The sequence below is a fragment of the Coenobita brevimanus genome, chromosome 99, assembly GCF_032717465.1.
Source record: "Coenobita brevimanus isolate Jiangsu-jjx chromosome 99, ASM3271746v2, whole genome shotgun sequence".
Classification (NCBI taxonomy): Eukaryota; Metazoa; Arthropoda; class Malacostraca; order Decapoda; family Coenobitidae; genus Coenobita; species Coenobita brevimanus.
In genome coordinates this window covers 19,699,777-19,720,423 of record NC_137052.1, presented here as the reverse complement: position 1 = coordinate 19,720,423, position 20,647 = coordinate 19,699,777, and the positions used below count along the sequence as shown (strand labels likewise).

At 40.7% G+C, this 20,647-nt stretch overlaps 1 protein-coding gene across 1 annotated transcript; it reads left to right on the top strand.

Moving 5' to 3' along the window:
- Positions 1 to 21: 21 nt before the first annotated feature.
- Positions 22 to 12,397, top strand: LOC145414432 (putative peptidyl-tRNA hydrolase PTRHD1). The gene is made up of 3 exons (XM_080283985.1): positions 22 to 60; positions 2,960 to 3,201; positions 10,503 to 12,397. Exons 2-3 carry the CDS (start codon positions 3,001 to 3,003, stop codon positions 10,689 to 10,691), a joined length of 390 nt encoding a protein of 129 aa, XP_080140111.1. The 5' UTR covers positions 22 to 60; positions 2,960 to 3,000; the 3' UTR covers positions 10,692 to 12,397.
- Positions 12,398 to 20,647: the final 8,250 nt, after the last annotated feature.

Here is a 20,647-nt window from a genome sequence, read left to right as displayed (position 1 = left end):
TTGGTATACCTGTCTCTGTGCAGACGAACATGCACTTCACATGTGGACGATCACATTGCGGTATGTCATTATTAGCAGAAGAATAGGTTAGGTAATATATCTCTTCTTTTGTTAGATTAGCTTTGTCATACGTAGCCGCAGAATCAGAAAATTTCTTGGATTTTATTAGCGGAGTGAGGCTGGTATCACTGATAATTATATTTTTTATTGTGATTTTAGTAGCGAATACTGTATTAATATTTATTCTTATACTTGTTATTCTGTCATGGTTACAGCAGATATTGTACGATCTTTGATTATAGGAATTTTTTACGGTGTATTAATACAGTATTGAAATTAGTTGGTGTTGTAAGTTAAGTTAGTTGACAAAATTACTGGTAGTCATGTTTTTCCCATTACAGAATTTAAGTTTACTGAAAACTCTGTTTTTGTGTATGCTCACATGCTAGTACCTTTGTCAAGGATCCGTAGATGACTTACAGAGAAATTCCCCACTTAACACCGTAAAGGAATTGTCACCAAAGTTGAAACTGCAGGAGAGCTCCCATGCATAAAATTTACAATTGTTTCCCCCAACACTGTATAATTATCACTGTGATATCCTTAAAAAGTTACAGAAAGGCATAACTTGGAAGATATCAAGTATAAAACGACCAGTCATAAATGCAATCAATGGCAAGTGGCTACCTGCCATGTCAGACATTTAGGTTGATTCGACTCCAAAGTCAGTTTACCTAACCAAAATTAAAAATCTAATGAAACCTAATTAACTTGAATGATTTGGGCACTAATGGGTTTTGTGTCCGAATCGACCCAATGTTCTCTGTAAGATGTAACTTCCAGCATCACCCAACCTAACTTCGTGCTCTTGAGTAACAGTATTTTCACAGAATTTTGGTTTCATGAATGAATTATACATTCTTTAGTAACGTAAACAGTACCACAGAATCTGGGTGTCATAAATGAATTTACAATTATGAAAGATAATTCCTATTATAAGATTTTCACCGTTTGCTTATAGGAGCTCTCCAGCAGTTTATTCTTACAAAAAAAATGCTAATTGAAAATCACTTTATGAGGGTTGTTTTCTAACAAAAAGATTTTCTTCCCGTCATCATCATTATTGTTATTTCTGATGCCTTTCTCATTCTTGAAAATCAGGAGGGGATGGCTATGACAGAACTGCTACTCCAGGCTACTGTATCCTCATATACCTCTCCCAGACACTCGTTGCCTTTCTTCTCTGTTATCAGTTTGCTGCTCCACACACTTGTTTCCAACCACTTAAGGTTTCCCCCTACCGTAATTACTGCTAATATCATCTTCTCAAGTAGTATTAATTATATTCTGTCAGTTTTATCTGTCTGTTACCAGAAGCCCTGATTCTGTAAGGGGTGGCTGTCTGTCTTTGAGTTGGTTGTTATATGGAGAGGGGCACTAACCCTCTGCTAACCCACTTGTTGACATGTAGGGAACACATATGAGTTGGTTATATGGTTACCACCCAGCACTGTAAATGGTTTCCTGGCATACAGGAAATCATAAGGCTTGTCACTCAATGTAAAGCCACCTGAAAAAGAAATAAGAGTAATAAAAAGTGACAGGAAAGATGAGAGAAATAGAAAGGGAAGAGGGCTGACAGAAAATGAATGATAAAGGCGAAGAAAGATGTAGGACATACTACTTCCAGTGAGTGGATGATGTCACCACCACCTGTCACCAGTAATTATATTCAGGGATGCATATTATCCGGTATAGTGCATAAGTATATGGTGAGGAAATGGAAACTGTTATTGCATTTAAGTAGCTGCTTGAATAAAAATGGAAGTTTAGAGGATGAAGTGCATAAAAAGGCACAGCAGGGAAGAAAGGTTGATGGTTCCTTGAAACCAGTGATAAGAAATAGGAGAGTGAGCATGGAAGAAAGAAAATCACTGCATGATAGTACTGTATTGTGATACCAACTCTGATGCATGGAAGTGAGGCTTGGACCTTGTTAGAAGGACACAAAAATGAGTGCAGTGGGAGTGAGTTACTGTATTTGAGAAGAGCATGTGGAGTTACATGGAGAAACAGACTGGCGAATGAGGATGTGAAGGAGTGTTGTGGTGGGGATGTGATAGAAAGCATTAGGAGAAAAACATTGAGGTGGTTTGGCCATGTGGAGAGGATGTAGAGTGAGGGACTAATGAGGAGAGTGTATGTGAGTGAGGTGGTGGGGGAGGGGAGTACAAAGAAAAGCAAACAGCAACAGACCTGTTTGTCCTTTCGTGGCTGTTTGGTATAGGGAATATTATTACTAACAAAACTGATCTATCAGCTAAAGACAAAGATAGAAAAGCAGAGGGAGGGGGAGACCAAGGATGAGATGGAGGGATGGAATGGGGAGGTCTATGGGAGAGGGATGTGTGAGCTGAAGAGAAGGCAGCCTAATGGTAGAGGATAAGGTGATACATGAAGACAATTTGTAGCCACCCTTTACAGGCTTAAGGGGTGTAGCAGTAGATAGATGAATAGATGTCAGTTATGCAGTATTTCAGTACAAATATATCACAGTACTGGTACCTGTGGAAGGGAATATTGAGCTGAAATAAGTAGTATAAATCACTTAGAAAGAGGTACTAGAAAGCTTCCAGCTCTTATGAAAATGTAGACTTTAAATGCATAATTAATATTTGTGAAAGTGGCTGAAGATCTATGCCTCTGCATTGTTTCCTCTTGAATGTGCCCACGAAAAGGCATGTGCAAGCCAGCTACAATGGTGCATACATATATATTTTTAGTCAGCACTGGTAAGTATAATTTATCAGTTAATTTTGGTCTGTATATTAAGCGGTAAAATTTCAGAGCAATGTGCTATATTCCCAACGTGTGTGCTGTTCATGCAGTAAGAAGCCACTTTTGCTTCAACAGTGCATCCTAAGATGAATTACATAGCTACTGATATTGCATCTTTCAGCCAAATGAAGCTCATCCATGGAGAGTGAGTGAGGAAACCGTATGGGAGCCAACAAGATGTCTGGAACAGTAGCAGGTCTGGTGCAATATATTGTAGTGCGTAGTGACCTGCTGATCACTTTAGGGTGGCCTGTAGGTGCCGTCATCGCTCAAGCCTGTCACGCTGCTACTGCTGTCACTCACCTCTACCACCAAGATGACAACACTCAGCGTTACCTTGCTGACTTGGACAACATGCACAAGGTACTTGCCTCTTGGGGAGAAAAAATAAAAAGCATGATACTGGCAGTCCTCATCATCTGTATCTATGTATCAGTAGTCAGCATCCTCAGTCTTGGAAAGGGTGGTTACAAATTAATTGCTTCTGTGTCATCCTGTCTTTGGCCATATACCTTTCCACCCCATCCCTCCAATCTTCTCCCTAATTACCCCTTCCCTTACCCCCTCCTCCACCTCACCCACATACACATTTCTAGTCAGTCTGTGATTCTCCATTCTTTCCACATGGCCAAACCATCTCAGGGCAGCTACTTTTCATGATGTTTTCCAGCACATCCACATCAGTACCACAACAGTCCATCACTACTTTATCTGCCTGTTTTATTTTGCCTTAAGTCCACGCCTGTTACAGAAAAATTGTGTATTAAAGTTCCATTGCTACCTGTAAAGCTGATAAGCAAATGTTCCACAGTGTGCAGCACCAGTTGCATAAAAAAGACAACCTGTAAATTGTGATTGACAGCCTAAGCTGCATCGAGGCAGTTGTGACTGATAGCTGTGGCTACCCCCTACCCACCAACCTCCTCTCGCCACTTCCAAAGACCTTCATGCCCTCTCCATCCTACTGCTATCTCCACCCGCACCTTCCTCATCCCTCCCTGCACCATCCACCACCCTCATGACATCCTCCTCCTCCCCAGTCCCACAACATACAGAACTTGAAAATGCCACAGCTGCTTAACTGTGGCACATATTGGTATTGACCTCAAATTTTATATATGCACTTCATCTCCTCCTCCTTTGTTATTTGGCATTATAGAAAACAAGAAAATAGTCATTGCTTTTTGCATACTGGATGCACAGAAGATTTTCCCTCATACTGGATACAGGTTAATAACAGTAAGCTCAGTTAGGCAAGGCCAAAGAAGGACAAACTTATCAGTTTAGGTGCAAAAAGAAATAGCTTTTAAACTGGACATGTAGAAATGACATGTTGCAGAAGCTTCAGTGATGGCATGGTGTCTGTACAGGAGGTATGTTACAAGAGAATGGTCAAAATTGCAGTGTGGCATTCCTACTACAGATGCTAGTATTTCTAGGTTTTATGAAACTTTAGTTGCAGTTTCATTGCATTTTACAGACATAGTTGAATTCAGATAACTCTTTGTATTATGATTGCCAGTGAAGATAGTTCCCTTACTGTAATCACATTTGTGTGTGGCCATTGAGGGCAGGTGAATATGCTCTTCGTTATGGTCTGGAATGACTAAATGTAGCAGCAGAATGGTTTAGTTGTTTTTTATTGAGTGTGGCAAACTTATAACAGGCCTAAATTTCAAAGGAAAAGGGATGGGTTTGTAAGATTGCATACTCCTCAGAGTAAGGGTTATTGTAATACAGTATTACAGTAACTTTATAAGTCAGATGGATATATTAAAAGTTTTGTGTGTTTGTACAGGTAACCTACTCTACAGTGTTAAATGTATTCAGTTTAGGGGTCTGTCATGAAATTTGGTATAACAGTACAGTAATCCCCGTACTATCCAGACGCCCACTTTCCGGACATCCCCACTTACCGGATGTTTTGGTCCCAGGATCCAATATACCCAAAATGGGCCAAAAATTGCAAAAAAAATCGAAAAAATTCCGACTTTTTCCCCCCCCGTAATTTGAACTCGGTGCATGCAGCATGGACCAGCTGTGTTTTGGTGCATAGTTCCACCGCCGTCTGCTAGAGCGCCCCTGCATCCTCCCCAGTTACGGCCCATCTCTGGTTGTGAGTGCACGCTCATGATCATTGCTGCCCACATGCTTGCTTTTGTGGTGGTGCCCTACCTGCTGCAGGCTCTGCTGCTGCTCTCCTACCTCTTCTTCGTGTATGTGATGATGGCACCTGTCTTCAGAGTCGTCTGCAGTGGGTAGTCCATCACCACGACCCAGAGACGCACTCCTAGGCCACCTGCATCAGCTACTCTCAGACTCTGACAGTGATTAAATGGCAAGAACTCTTCACTAGACCTCACTGGAATTTGCAGTGTTGTGCAGTGACGAAACAGTGGATAATGTTAAGAAATTAGAATTGTGAGTGCAAAGAGTGAAGTGCAGAGTGCAACACTGATTTTATTTACGTTCAGTGGAGCACAAATTAGTCTAGAGTGTGTAATATTAAGAAAGTGGATTTATGAGTGCAAAGACTTAAGTGCAGAGTGTGACACTTATTTCATTAAGGTGCACTGGAGGGCAAGTAAGACTAGAGTGCGCAGTGTTAAGAGAACGGAATTCTGCGTGCAAATGACTAAGTTCAGTGCAGGACTTCGTGTACAGTGTACTGCAGGTGCTTCAAGTATTCCTTTTTACTGTCAGAGTCTGAGAGGAGGCGGGTTATTTATCAAGATGGCCAGGGACTTGTTGTAAGTACCCAGAATGTTTCATATTGTACTGTATTTTCCACACTTACCTCTAAAACCTCATTTCACTCTTTTATGTCCCTTACTGGTGTGAATAGGGTCTTGGGTGCTATGCATGTGCATTAGGGAGGTGTTTTTCTGAGTTAGACTAGGTTAGGGTCCATAAGTACCAGTCCAGGAGCCAGGGACTTGTTGTAAGTACCCAGAATGTTTAATATTGTATAAACTCATCTCTAAAACCTCATTCTCTAGTTCTTTTGCATTTATTTCAGTCTTTTATGTCCCTTATTGGTGTGATTTGGGTCTTAAATAGGTGCTATGCATGTCCAGAGGGAGTTGTATAGGTGTTTTTCTGAGTTACTGTCCATAAGTACAAGTCCAGGAGGCTGGGGCCCACTATCTGGACAGGACCACATTCTGGACATGCCTTTGGCTCTATAACATCGGAGAGTGGTGGGATTACTGTATTTATATAACCATAAAATTGGCCAGAAACTGATTGTATATTGTATTCAACAATACCAGTTTCTGTTTTAACCTTACTTTATCCATTACTGTAATCAGATGAGTATTTGTGTGTACATACTTGTTACTGTCCTTATTTGATTGTATGTCATGTGATGTGCAATATTGTCAAGGGAACCAATGTTTGCCAACATTCCAATAGAACCAGTGTCTGCCAACATTCCAATAGAACCAGTATCTGCCAACAGTCCATGGCAGCATATTGTTAAGAAGCGAGATTTGCAAGTTAGGTGCCGAGATGTCTCTCAATGTTTCCCCGATGTTTACAGTGGTTTCGGTACAAGTCAGTTGCCAGTTTGCCTGCTGTTTGTGAGCGTGGTTATTTCGTAAGTTGTACATTAATTTTTATGCTCTTTTTCTCAATAATGTTTTACTTAAGTGATTGCTTGTTAAATTACGTAATTTAAGTTCATATGGTAAATGATTTAGAGTGTTATGTAATGTAAGACGGCTTTGGCATGTTTTGGTTGTCTCTGCATTGGCAACTGTTGCCCGTCGAGAGTGGACTAGAAGTTTCAAGAGTAATGCAAGCTTATATAGGATGGGGTAGAGATTATTACAAGTTTAGTCGGGTTTCAGGTCAGTTTGAGTGGAGTTCAACCTGTTTTCAGTTCAGTGCTGTAGGTGAAGTTTGTGAATTGTTGCTGGCAAGCATTAAGTGTAATTACTGTCAGTGAAGATTATTTTTGGTACATGTGAAAACAGTGAAGCGTTGTCAAGCATTAAGTGTAATAGCAGTTAGTAAAGTTTGTATAGTTCCAGTGCTTGTGAGAACAGTGAAGTGAAGTTAGAAAGCATTAAGTGGAATTACTTGGAAAATAGACAGTGAACTTTGAGAAGCCAGTGTTTATTTACAACGCCTCAACTGATCTTGTGTACTGTACACCTGAAGGCTGACCATAGGAAGAACAGCTCACTGGGCAACGTCCTTCGTATTCTGAACTACTGCTGTTGGAGCCTGTGGCGGTGTGGGGTGAGGACGTAACAATATGTTTGAAATGTGTGAGGGCCAGTAGTACTTTTATTATTCTTTCCTAAAATTATTGCATCTTTATAAGCAATTGGAGTTCAGTATTAAATTATGAAGAAGGTTAGATAAATAGGATCACAAGTGATGATGCCGCTGAACACTTCTGTTTAGGAATAGCAACATAACCATACTGTAATGTATGTCCAATATGGTACTGCACAGCCTTATTTAAACTGGATCTTTATATACCTTATAAATGCTGTGGTGATGTGACTGTGAAAGACAGTACAGTACAATCATACAAGGAAATATTGGGGTTTGAGCTTGGGTTGCCAGGAATTGATTAGGATAAATCCCATAGATTCTGTATACCTGTATTCGTTATCACATAATTCTGTTATCACATGCCATGTTCGGCACCAATTATGCTCAGTAACTGAGGGCTTACTTCACTGTAATGCTGTATATTACAAGAACTTGAACAGGCACATATGTTTAATTTATGGGTAATGGGCATTGAGCACTAGTGAATTCCCTGTTGGAAGAACTAGCACTTTTGAGAAACAAAAGACCAGATTGTTATTATTATTTTTATTATTATTATTATTATTATTATTATTATTATGATTATAATTATTATTATTATTGTTGTTGTTGTTGTTGTTAGCTATTAATGTTTTGTTGTCAGGAGTGAAGCCCGAGTATTATTCAGTACACACTCATGCCTTAAAAAGTAGTAGTTACATTATCCTTGAAAAGAACAGCCACATTCATTTTTGTGTATGTCCTGATTTGATATTTAGTAAAGAAGTATTACTGGTATACCATATATGATATTTTAATGCCAGCCGTATGAACCACATAATTGTCAAGGACTTGTAGAATGTAGTAGTAGTTGTTCCCTAGGCAGTCTGGCTGTATAGCCCCGAGTCCCTTAGGAAGGCCATGGCCGAGACTGGGCTTTCCTACAGAACTCTCAAAGAGTGAATGTTGTGTTGTTGGCGTAGGTGATTGTGTGCAATGCAGTCTTCCATAATGTGCTTAATAGTATGGGGTGCTGTGTTACATCCTGGACAGGCATCAGCAACGGAGTCATCCAGCCTCTTCTGGTAGCTTAAAAGGGCTGGATGGTGCCCAGATCTCAGCCTTGCCAGGTGAACCCTGTCCTCACAAGGGAGATAGGATTCAGAAGGGTGGATGTCAGGAGGCTGTGCATGTAGCTGTGTGTTGTCTTAAAGTGACTGAATGGAGCAGAGAGTGATTTGAGTGAGGATATGCTTCTGGAAGCTGGTATGAGGAGGGAGAGATGACAGTATTTCTGTATGATATCATGTGCTGGGTGTTGTTTTGATGTTCCTTGGTGTGGGTAGATGTGCTGTCATGTAATGTAGTGGATGTTATGGATTTGTGGAGGCTGCAGCAAGAATCTGGGTGCCTCTCATGTCTAGGTGATCCTTGACTTTGAGGACTTTGGTTTCTTGATGTAGGTGGTCTGTGGGTGTAGTAGCTGTGCAGCCTGTGACTATTTTTAGGGCCTTGTTCTGTATGGTCTGTAGAGTGTTGTAGTGTGTTTTGGTGAGGTTAGGAGCTCAGGCAGGGCTTGCATAATTCAACACTGAATGTATGTATTGTTTGTATATTGTGGTGGTGGTTTCTTTGTTGTGTCCAAATGTTGCATGGGCAAGTGACCTCAAGGCATTGAGTCTTGGTGTTATTTTATTTGTAATGTTTGTGATCATCATCATCATCATCTGGACCTCCTTTCCCACCCTAGGGCAGGGTGAGGAGTAACAATGTCCAGACAGCCCAAAATTGTTCAATCCAGTGGGCCACGCTTCCATTCACTCATCATTCAAGCCCCCGGAATCCTGGCTCTATTGGATACGCCAAAAACATTCACCACATTCTATAGCTTCACATAATCGTATCTGACAGAGTCAATCCAGACTCTGCCACGTTAAAATGGGGTGCCAAAAATCCCTGATCATGCACGTCTCCTCACAAAATGTTTGTGATGTGTTGTTTAAATGACATTGATATATTGTATGCTACACCAAGGATTTTGTGTGTGTGTGTGTGTGGTAGGGAAGAGTTGTTTATGTTGAGTTGTGGGATGTGGCTGTGTTCTGCTGTCCAGTTTGTGAGAAGGGTCACTGTAGATTTGGCTGGGGCTATTTTGAGCCTGTTTGTGGTGAGCCATTCGTTTTGTGTGTCGAGGTAAGGTTGGAGGATGTGTGCAGCTGTTTGCGCGTTGGTGCTTACATGTAAGTGTTATATCATCTGCATAGGAAACTATGTGTATCTGTGGTGTGTGGGGTGTGGGTATGTCGTGCATGTATAGGTTAAAGAGTGTAGGGGACAAAATGGATCCTTGGGGGATGCTATTTGTGAAGTTTCTGATGTTAGAAGACCGACCAGCAAATGTTATGTGTACACATCTGTCTGTTAAGTAGTTTGCCAACCATCTTTTTTTGTTATTATGCATGTTTGTGTTAAGTATTTTGTTTGTGAGGTTGTGGTGGGGGATGGCATCAAAAGCTTTGCTGATGTCTAGTGTGACTAGGAGTGTTCTGTGTTGTGGCCTAGCTGAATGCCATTGAAAACTCTCTGTTTAAGGTCTGTAAGAAGGGTGTTTGTGGAGTGTAGTGGCCTAAAGCCATGTTGTGACTGGGCTAGGGGAATGTGAGGTGTGACTAGTTGTAGTACCAGTCGTTCAGGGACTTTAGAGGGGGTGCAGAGGAATGTGATGGGGCGGTGTGAGGAAGGTAACGTGGGGTCTTTGTTGGGTTTAGGGATAGTGATGATAATGCCATGCTTCCAGATGTTAGGTATTATGTTGTGTGAGTAGCTGTAGTTTGATATGTTGGTGAGTGCTTGTATGCCTTGTGGTCCAAGGTGTTTAAGGTGAATGTTGCTTATGTTGTCTGGTCCACAGGCAGATGAGTGCTTGAGGTTGTTAATGATGTGCTTCGTCTGGTTGTAAGTGAAAGGTGCGTAGTCTGGGTCTGTGTGGAAATGTCTCTTATGTCAGATGATACGTCGGTCTTCGAGATGGAGGTTTAGATGGCTGACTTGAGAAAAGTGATTGATGAGAGTGTTTGCTTGTTGTTTGTTTGAAGGTATGATGTCTGTTGTTGTGATGGCAGCATGTGAATGTGTAGTTTTGCTGTTGGAAAGTGTGATGCTGTTTAGTATTTTGTAGAGTTTACTGGTGTTTGTTTTGTGCTCCAGTGTTTGGAGATAATTATTCCAGTTTAGTGTTTGCTGTTCTTACACTTGGTTTAACTTCAGTTCAGATAAAACCTCATCAGTGCTATGGCCAACCTTAGTGTGGGGATCCCTCTAGAGAAATCATGGCATTGTTTACTTGAGTTGATTTAAAGAATGAAGTGGAATCATAAAATATTTTTTTCATTTTCAAGGTTGTTCTGGGAATTGAAAGTGAAGCAAAGATCCGCAACTTGTCTGAGAAGCTTCAGGAAGCATCTGTGGATCACAAGTTATGGATAGAACAGCCAGAGGACTTCCCCACCTGCCTCGTCACCAAGCCCTATCCCAAGGAGGAGATTGCCAGACACTTTAAGAAGCTTAAGTTGTTCAATGGAGAGTGAAGGAGATGCTGTTATATTTAAATTATTTATTTTGTGGTTGTCGCCTGCCAGATGAGTCTGTATGAATGAATGATGGAATCAGAATTAGGTACAGTTTTGTTCTGTCTGTATCTAGGAGATTGTGGATATTTATTCTCTGCCGTATAACAACATTCCATTGGAGTAAGAAATGAACACAGTGGGAGGTACAGGTATTTGCATATAGAAAGAGTAATTCCTGCTTGTGGTTCCAAAACCCATGGAGTATGCAAGCATATTTTAGTCTGTGTGTTCTCCAGGATGTAAAAAACAGGATAATTTAGTACCATATTTTGAAGAACAAAATCTCTTTGATGTGATGCATAATAGCTCATAAGGCGGAAAAAACATTAATAATAAAATTGTATCAGCCAAAATAGCACAACTTTGCATCAAAATTAATATAGACATATGCTGCCCATCTTTCTTGCTGTTGGTTGGAGATGAGGTCCCAGTGCTCTGTATGCCACTGCCACTGCCTCCATCATCACCACCATCTGTCAGTAACCTCACTGAGACAATTTCCCTACTTCTACTGATGTACAGTACTTAACAAAGTAATTCAGTTCAGTTCACTCTTTCTATTGTTGCTACTTATGGGAAAACAGTACATAAACATACAGTAATGGACTTGTAGTGAAGATACTGACAATTAGTCCCACAAGCTGAAGGATTAATACAGTATATATTGGACAGTATGAGATACTAAATAACACATGGAATAGTAGGAGCATCCCAGACTGCCCCATGAGGTCACTGTGGCGAAAGGGCCCTATCTATTCTATTAGTGCAATAAAGTTGCCTGCCTGTGCTATCTAATACTTGTGCTGTTCAGCATGCTACATGCTGAGCAGATCTCTTAGAAGTATAATACAAAGACAAAAACAATGGCAGATAATTATATAGCAGTGTAACAAGTGATAATGATAAAAGTGACTAATTATATAACACATACAGTGGATTATACAGTGGGTTAAGAAATATATTTTGGTGTATTGGACCTATCTGGAGGTGGGGAATAATGGGAGTTCTGCTTTTATCTCTTTGAACACATCAGGTTTCAGGAAGTGCACAGTCAGTGTTTGAAAGTCTCTCTTATTTCCACATCTGTGTTTTTCAACATACGGGCAGCACTGGATATAATGCCTAAGTGTGTGACTGTTCTCACCCTGGTACAATTTACACCTTGTACTGATGGGTTTTTAGCTTTTGGATTTTATCACACCATTAATTTGTGGCTGATCATGGATATCACTGTTTGGTCTATCTTTTTCCACAGATATCTGTACTTTAGACAGAGTCTGGAGTATGAGGTCTGTAGGTCTCGTGTGTGCATTCCCTGCATGATATAGTCTGGAGGAGTCCTGTTTGTCAGGTTATCTCTGGATTGATGGAATGGTAGTTTTCCTTCTTTCATATGAATCAATATATTTCTTCTTTTCATTGTTTCTTATCATTGTCTTTAGATGTGATAAGGGGCACGGAAGTCTGTAGGTTACCCTTTCGTGGGTACTCCATCAGCTGCCAGTCAGTCGGCCTGCTTGTTGCCGTGAATCCCGCAGTGGGAAGGTGCCCACACGAAGTGGGCTCTTTTCCCTTGGAAGACAATGGTCTTTAGCTTCTGGTAGATGGATTTCACTCTATACATACATATATACATCATCTAATCCTGTGTTGTCCTGTGAGGAGTGTAGGAGCCTGGGGCTAGGCAAGTTGGTCCTGCATTTCACTAATTGTTCGTTTTTCGGAGCATCACCTTGTGTGGATTATATAGATCATTTCGACTACCACTGATAACAGTCACCTGTGTGCGAGTCCTAATGTGGTTTCTGGCAACCTTGCTAAGAGCCACAGCTATTGCCATGAGCTTTGTCTGCATAGAAAAGACTCCATCTGAGGTGCATAGTGCTTCCTTCTTGTAGATACTGTTGCAGTTCTTTGAGAGCTCAAAGGTGATGCTACAGTCGGCTTTTCCACTGGTTCCCACAGATCTGTCTGTGAAGATCATTGTTGCATTGTTAGGTAGGTGATTGATCCTTTCTCTGAATTCCTGTTGAAGCTGGCTGTTTGGAGTTTCACCCTTTCTGCCGGTGGTATTGGCTTTGTTTGGAAGAGATACATTGGGTTCCGGCATTTCCCACAAGGGAATTTCCTTCAGCTTCCTTGTGTTTATGAATTTACTAAGTTTGACTCCTTTGAAGAGTGAATGAGCAGCTGCAAGCCATCTCTTGTTCATCTCTTTTCTTGTCTTGGGTCTGGGAAAAACCTCTTGGAAGAACTTGTCATCCTTTGCCTTTAAGCTCCTTAAGAGTTGTAAGCTTGCACTTTCCCTGACGTGCCTCATGATGGATATAAGGCCCACTTCAGCTCAGGCATTCTCCTACCTCACAGAAGTGGTACAGCCTAACATGATTCTTATAGCTGCATTTTAGATGTTTTCAGGCATCTTAGCTTTGGTGTTCCCCACATCAACCACGTTGCTCACGTGGTAATCAATGGCTGATCGCACTGGTATGACACAGAGTTGCCTGAGGGAGATAACAGATGAACTGATATTCCTGCCTGCAACCCAGTGCATAAGAAATACAGTAGTCTGACGTTGCATGCTTGTCTAAGAGCTTGAATCTGGTACTTGTTGCATCCGATGACAACTCCCAGGTACCTGTAGTAGATGATGATGTCGAGTTTGGTGCCTTGTATCCAGAAGGTGGGGCTCATCTCAGGTTTGCTGAGAAGGACTTTGGTTTTCAAAGGGGGAGTGACTAGTCCTATTGAGCTGCACACATTAGCGAACTTGATCCGGGCTTCTGGGAGTGATTTTTCACTTTTTGCTTGTAGCACTATGTCGTTGGTGTAGATTGTCTTGAGTACTCCATTAATTTCTGTATGTGCAATCATGTTCTTCGGGATGTTGAAATGTGCTGGGGAAAGGTCTCCCCCTTATGGTGACCCTAATTCCATCATAGTCCGTTTAAAGTACATTCCATCCAGGTACACCGATGTGTCCCTGTCCATCATCTACTCCTTTACTAGGGAGAGCATCTTGCTTTTATGATTCCAGACAGCTCTTCAAACAGGGCTACAGGGTTGGCTCAGTTGAAGGTTCCTTTGATGTCAATGAAGATGGTGAATTTTGCCTGCATGTTACTTTTGACTTGGTGGATGCAATTTTAAGTGCTTCTTCCAGTTATGAATCCATAGAGGCACTTGCTGAGTCAAGGGTACTCGAAATGTAGCAGTCATCATAGCAGTAGCTGTTCAAATACTTTGCAGAGAAGTGAGGTCTGGGAGATGGGCCTCATTTTGCCAGGTTTCCCCATTTTGGTATGGGCACTATGATGATGCACTTCTAAGACTGTTAGTACAGTAAGTTTTCATCTTTCGAGTTATCTGACTGGCATTTGTTTTTTGCTATGAAGTCTACTGTAAAAAAAAAAAAAAAAAAAAAAAAAAAAATGGTTTTACACCAGGAATCCCCAAAAGGCTACGGCATTGTCCCTGGGTAGAGGACTTTGGATTGGAGCATGTAGCATTTTATGACCGGATGCCCTTCCTGATGTCTACCAATGACCCTTGGGTGGATTCGATCCTCCGACCCTTCCATCAGACCAGAGCACTTTAACCCACTGAGCCACGGCTGCTACGATTTTAAAAATAGAAAAATAAATGCCTGCTGCTGTATAGTTACAGTGCTACCTATTATTTATTTGCCAGTTTCCTCCAGTTTACATTACCAGTTGTTTGGACAAGTTTGTGATATTTTGAAACATCCACCTAACATGTAATGACTGTGTACAAAAGCATCAGAATCATCTTCTTTGCCTTCGTGTCAGATTTATTCCTAATCACAGTCAGCAGCTGTCATGTGTCTCCTCCACTGTTTTTTATCTACCATGTCATCCGCTCACATAACCAGTTCTCTCTTATCTCACTCCATACAGTATTTCCTTTTGAATTTTTGTGTCTTTGAGCTGTCATTCCCCCACACCAATTCTTTCCATCCCATATTGTTGATGGGTCTGCTTGGCCATACAGACTGGGGTCACTTAACAACAGCAACAACAATTAGTTCTTCTAAATACTGCTTAATGCATACTGTATGTTGAAAAAATATATATATATATATATATATATATATATATATATATATATATATATATACAGTATATATATATATATATATATATATATATATATATATATATATATATATATATATATATACAGTATATATATATATATATATATATATATATATATATATATATATATATACAGATATATATATATATATATATATATATATATATATATATATATATATATATATATATATATATATTACAAGCCAAATGGTTTCTTGTACACCAGGAAACCATTTACTACGCTGGGTGGTAACCATGTAACCAAATTTTGGCGCCTGGTGGTTTAGTGGGTAATTATTGCACTCCAGTCGGATTGAGCCGGTGAAGATTTATATCCAAGAGGTGGTTGGGGTTGATTGCTCATGTAATGCCACTCAGGGATGAGTGAGGCTGGTCACTCTCATCTTAAATGTCGGGACCAAGTACCTAGCCCCGGGCTCCTACGCTCCTCATGGGGCAATGTAGGATTGGATGATGGATGGATATATATATATATATATATATATGTAATATATACATTATATATATATATATATATATATATATATATATATATATATATATATATATATATGTAATATATATATATATATATATATTGGTTTGTTAGGGATGGTGGTCTAGCGATTGAAGGTATTTCAACTAGCCCATGAGGGTGTCATTCTGAGAATTGGGTGGGACTTATTGCTTATGTAGTACTGTTAAGCGGTAGGCAACTGGTCACTTGTATCTTAAATGTCTGGATTGAGTAGCCTAGCCTCAGGCCTTTTGCTCCTGTTGAGGCAACTGAATGGGATAATGGATAGGCATGAAGGTGACTAGGGTCGTGGGGACAATGAGTGTACATTTTACTCCACAACATGTCAGCATGAACTGAGGCTGTGTGATGTGTGGGAAATCAGACAGGGTAATGATACAGAATGAACTTGTTCTGGATTGCTGAACCCATTCAGTGTGCTGATGTACTCTTCTGTATTACTATTGCTGCGTAGATGATTGTCTTTTATTTTAAGGAAGACATATGGTTGTGTTGGTGTTTTTGCAGAATATATCTAACTCCATCAGTTTGAAAGGTTTTTCTAAAGCTGAATAGAATCACCAGAAAGGGGCATGAATGAAATGAAAAGTATGTTACTGGAGTTGGGGTATTTAGTGCAGGTTTGAGGAGCCAAGATATCATAGACAGCACTCACCATCATACATTTGGCTCATCTTCCCTGCGTTTTTAGTTTAAAGATATGAGTTTAGATTTTCTTGGAGGTACAGGTTGTCATCATCATCAGCTGCAGCAGTAGTATAGTGTTTAGAATTTCAGTGGAATGGTAGATGGTAATCAAAGGTAAACATTAATGTAAATTTTTCAGGTAGGGTGATGAAGAATTAGTTAATGATGAATAGTGAGTGATGAAGCTAGGTGGTATTTATAATGCAGTTAAAATACATGTATGTAATGTTGCTTGGTGCTTCTCAAACAGACCAAATCAATGGTATGGGAATCTGTGTATGCAAAATGTCAGTTAGCAGTTTGTAATTCATTTCTATCTTTATCAGACTTTATAAAATCTTGCTAAGTACATCCTCATTGAAAGTTAAATCCGTAGTATGCCATGATTTTTATATTAGTTTTTTTTTTCTTTTTTTAATAAATACTACAGTAAAGCTTCAATATATCAGGTTGACTGAGTTAAGACCCAGCAAGAGTCCAATACATGCAAGCATTCCCTATATATATATATATATATATATATATATATATATATATATATATAAGACTAAAGTACATTATACTGTATAGGAAAAAGTCGGGTGCAACCATACTAATCTCAGACATTATTCATCATCAACATCATTGTGACCTTTTTCCCACCTAAAGCTGCAGGAAGGTGAGATCTGGAAAGAAGGAAAAAGAAGGTATGGATATGAGTATAATATCAGCATTCCCAGCCAGATAAGCTAGTCATTTACACATCACTCAAACCTCTGGAATCTTAGCCCTTCAAAAGCCCAACCATCTACATATATATCCTAAACCTTTGTTGATGATATTTAGTATTGAAAAAATGTATATGCATACCAATAAACTCAATTTTTTAGGTGATGGAATGACTGTTAGGTGCTGTTGAAATGCATGTTTGAGAAAAATTGATTGTGTTTGTGAGATGAAGTCATGATTTCAAAGCTTTGAAAGATGTGCATGATGATGTGACCCTTTTCATTGAACATGATGTTGATAGTTTTCCCATATGTATATTTTATTTAACATTGTATAGACCATATGTCATCTTATCTTTAGATGTGAATAGTTGTCATGACAAATATGATTTTTATGATGATGATGATGATGCACTTTTTTTTTTTTTTTTTTTTTTTTTTTTTAGTACTGAGTTAAAGAAAGTCTGATATGTTGAAGGTTTCTGACAAAAGCAAAATCTGACCATGAAATTTGATGTAGTGAGGTTTTATTGTAAGTCAGATGTACAAATAAATTGTAAGCAAGAGTCCTGTACAGTATTTACATACATCGAGAATGAAAACTTCAGAGCTAAACATTGACATAATGGTTACCACCTAGCATATTAAATGATTTTGTGGCTTAAATCATTTGGCTTGTTGCTCAATGTAGAGTGACATGCTTGCTGTATATTTTGTGTCTGTGCATTGGTGAGTGAGAACTGTGGTGCAGATACAAATGTACAGCTTCTCCCCACTGGTCTGTTATCTTGAGTATTGTGATTAGTGTAAAAACCAGAGACTCCGTGGGATACTGGAGATATCCGTATTTTGTAGAAATGCCTCTGTTTTGTTTTAAACATATATATATATATATATATATATATACAGTATATACCCAGGGATGAGTGAGGCTGGTCACTCTCATCTTAAATATCAGGACCAAATTGCCTAGTCCCAGGCTTCTATGCTCCTTGTGGGGCAACATAGGATGTATATATATATATATATTTATATTTCAGGTGACCCACTGCACGTTTTTCCCTTATCTGTAGCTCATATTCTTGGATGCAGAAAATGCACCTCAAATATGGGAGGTTTTTTCCCCCTCCACAAGGTGAGTGAGGCATGGTGTGTCTCCAGGATAGAGAAGAAAGATGTGGTCCTCAGAGAAGACTGTCTATCATCTGTGAGGGTCTGGGATCACCTAGAACAGAGTTTTGCATTGTGGTAGATCACCAGGATCAGGTTTTTGGTGGGTTAGAACCCTGAGGTCCTCTCCTCAGGAGTCCTCGAGTAATTGTTTGGATGACCATTTTTTTTTTTTTTTTCCCCCGGAAAATTTTTTACAGTGGTAGACCTCCATGCACACCAGGTTTTAGGCAGGGTGATATACCCTGCTACACATGGGGAATACAACACAATATTTTTATCCGGAAACTTGAAATTTTGTACTGTGGTAGACTTCCACTCGGACAAGGTGTTTGGCAGCTAGGAACCCAAAGTCACCCATGAGGACTGCTCCTAGCCTAGGGTCCCAGGTAACATCAGTAGTCACAACCATTTACCCTTTATACATACATACATACATACATATATATATATATATATATATAATATATATATATATATATATATAATATATATATATACAGTATATATATATATATATATATATATATATATATATATATATATATACATATATATATATATATATATATATATATATATATATATATATAGTTATAGTTATAGTTATAGTTATATATATGTGTGTGTGTGTGTGTAATAATGAGGAAATGAAGTAATGCAGTGGCACACCCACCCACTTTTTTTTTTTTTTTAATAGAGTGGGATCCCTGAGGACCACACCCTCTCCATGGTGAGATGGGGGGCACTCGGGACTCTTTGGCATGTCAATTTGCAAACCTTTTAAGAGTGTGGTGGGGGCAGAGGACTCGATAGTGACAAAATACATCCCTTCAGATCTAATAATGATGATCAAGGCAGACTTCCTGTCGAAGTTGGGCATGATGTGATGCAGATGCCCCAGGTAGTGCCAGTGGGTAAGAGAGGATGGGTAGTTAGGAAAGATATTGTGGGGAAATAGGCCCAGGCATATGGTGGAAGTGTTAAATGATGAGTGATGGCGGGTGGTGAATAGTTTAGGATGCAGTAGGGGACGTGGTCAACATAGGTGTATGGGGTACCATTTTACTTGAGGGGAGAACTTTGCCCTGATAATTTTAGGTTGCCAGATTACTTAAGTACCATATGTCGGCTACAGCATCCTTTAAACTGTAAATTAGCAATACTTGGGAACAGAGAATTCAAAGAAATAGATCGGCCAGTCTTATATCCATTACAGATTATGATACTCATAATTGTTTTTTCAGCACGAATTCATTTATCATTATCAGAGTTGATTTATAATCCAGTAATTTGGCGGTCAGCAGAGGTTTAATTGGTCTAGTCTGCATCTGCTTGGGTTTGTAATCAGCAAGTTTATATCCACTCAAGTTGGTTCTCACTGAAGCTAGCATGAACCAGAGTTGCTAATCGGAGTTGGCATCCGTTTGAACTGGTGTTCACTGGAGGTGGTTGGAGTCGTCCAGCAAAAACAGGTTTTCCTGGTGTCACCACTGTCCGCACTCCATCTGAAACATACGGAAAATGGTTGGTAAACTGATTGAAATGTTCTATCTATCTATCTATTGTCGGACGCCATAATCCTGTAAAGGGTGGTTGTTTACCTTTGAGTTGTTTTACGGGGAGGGGTACTAACCCTCCGCCAACCCACTTGCTGACATGTAGGGAAAACGTATGGGTTGGTTATATGGTTACTACGCAGCAATGTAATTGGATTTGAAATACCAACACCAAGAGACCACATGGAGGCACAGAAAGGACTTGAGCAAGACGGGCAAATGTACCCCGCCACCATGCACCCCTCTTCCCTCAACGGAGCCTGCTGCACTACTCTTTACCCAGACCAGCACTCGCCAGGATCGGGGTGGGGCTTGTGTGACCACAGTCCCAAGTAGGACTGCAGTGACGCCCACAGTGCTTGTCAGGGAAAGGACGCCCACCGTTCTTCTTTTGCCTATTGCCCCCTTCAGGATTGTGACGATGCCCACCGTGCTTGTCAGGGAGGGAACGCCCACCGTGCTTCCCTCACCTGCAGCCCCTGCCGGAAGCAGGACTGCAGTGACGCCCACCTTGCTCACTGGGGAGAGGACGTGCTTCTTTCACCTGTAGTCCCAAGGCAAGGCAGAACTGAGGTGGCGCCCACCATGCCTGTCAGGGAGGGAACGTCCACCATGCTTCCCTCATCTGCAGCCCCTACAGGGAGCAGGACCACGGCAACGCCGACCGTACTCACTGGGAAGAGGTTGCCCATTGTGCTCCTCTCACCTGCAATCCCAAGGCAAGGCAGAACCGAGGCAGTGCCCACCATGCCCGTCGGGGAGGGAATGCTCACCATGCTTCCCTCATCTGAGGCCCCCACTGGGAGCAGGACCACGGCAACGCTCACCGTGCTCGCCGGGGAGAAGACACCCACTGTGCTCCTCTCACCTGCAGTCCCAGGGTCTAGAGGAACCATGGTGGCACCCACTGGGGAGGGAACGCCCACCATGCTTCCCTCGTCTGCTACCCCTGCAACACCCACCAAGGGCAACGCCCCTTGCTCGCTTCACTCCTCCAGAGGCCAGGCAGGACGCCCCTGCTGTTCCCCCCACACCCCAAGGGATGGAGCTAGCTCCCTAGCGGAGTTGCTGCTGGAGTGGTCTGGAGTGGCCCCACAGTGAGCTTGGGGATATGTTCACTGCAGCCAATGCC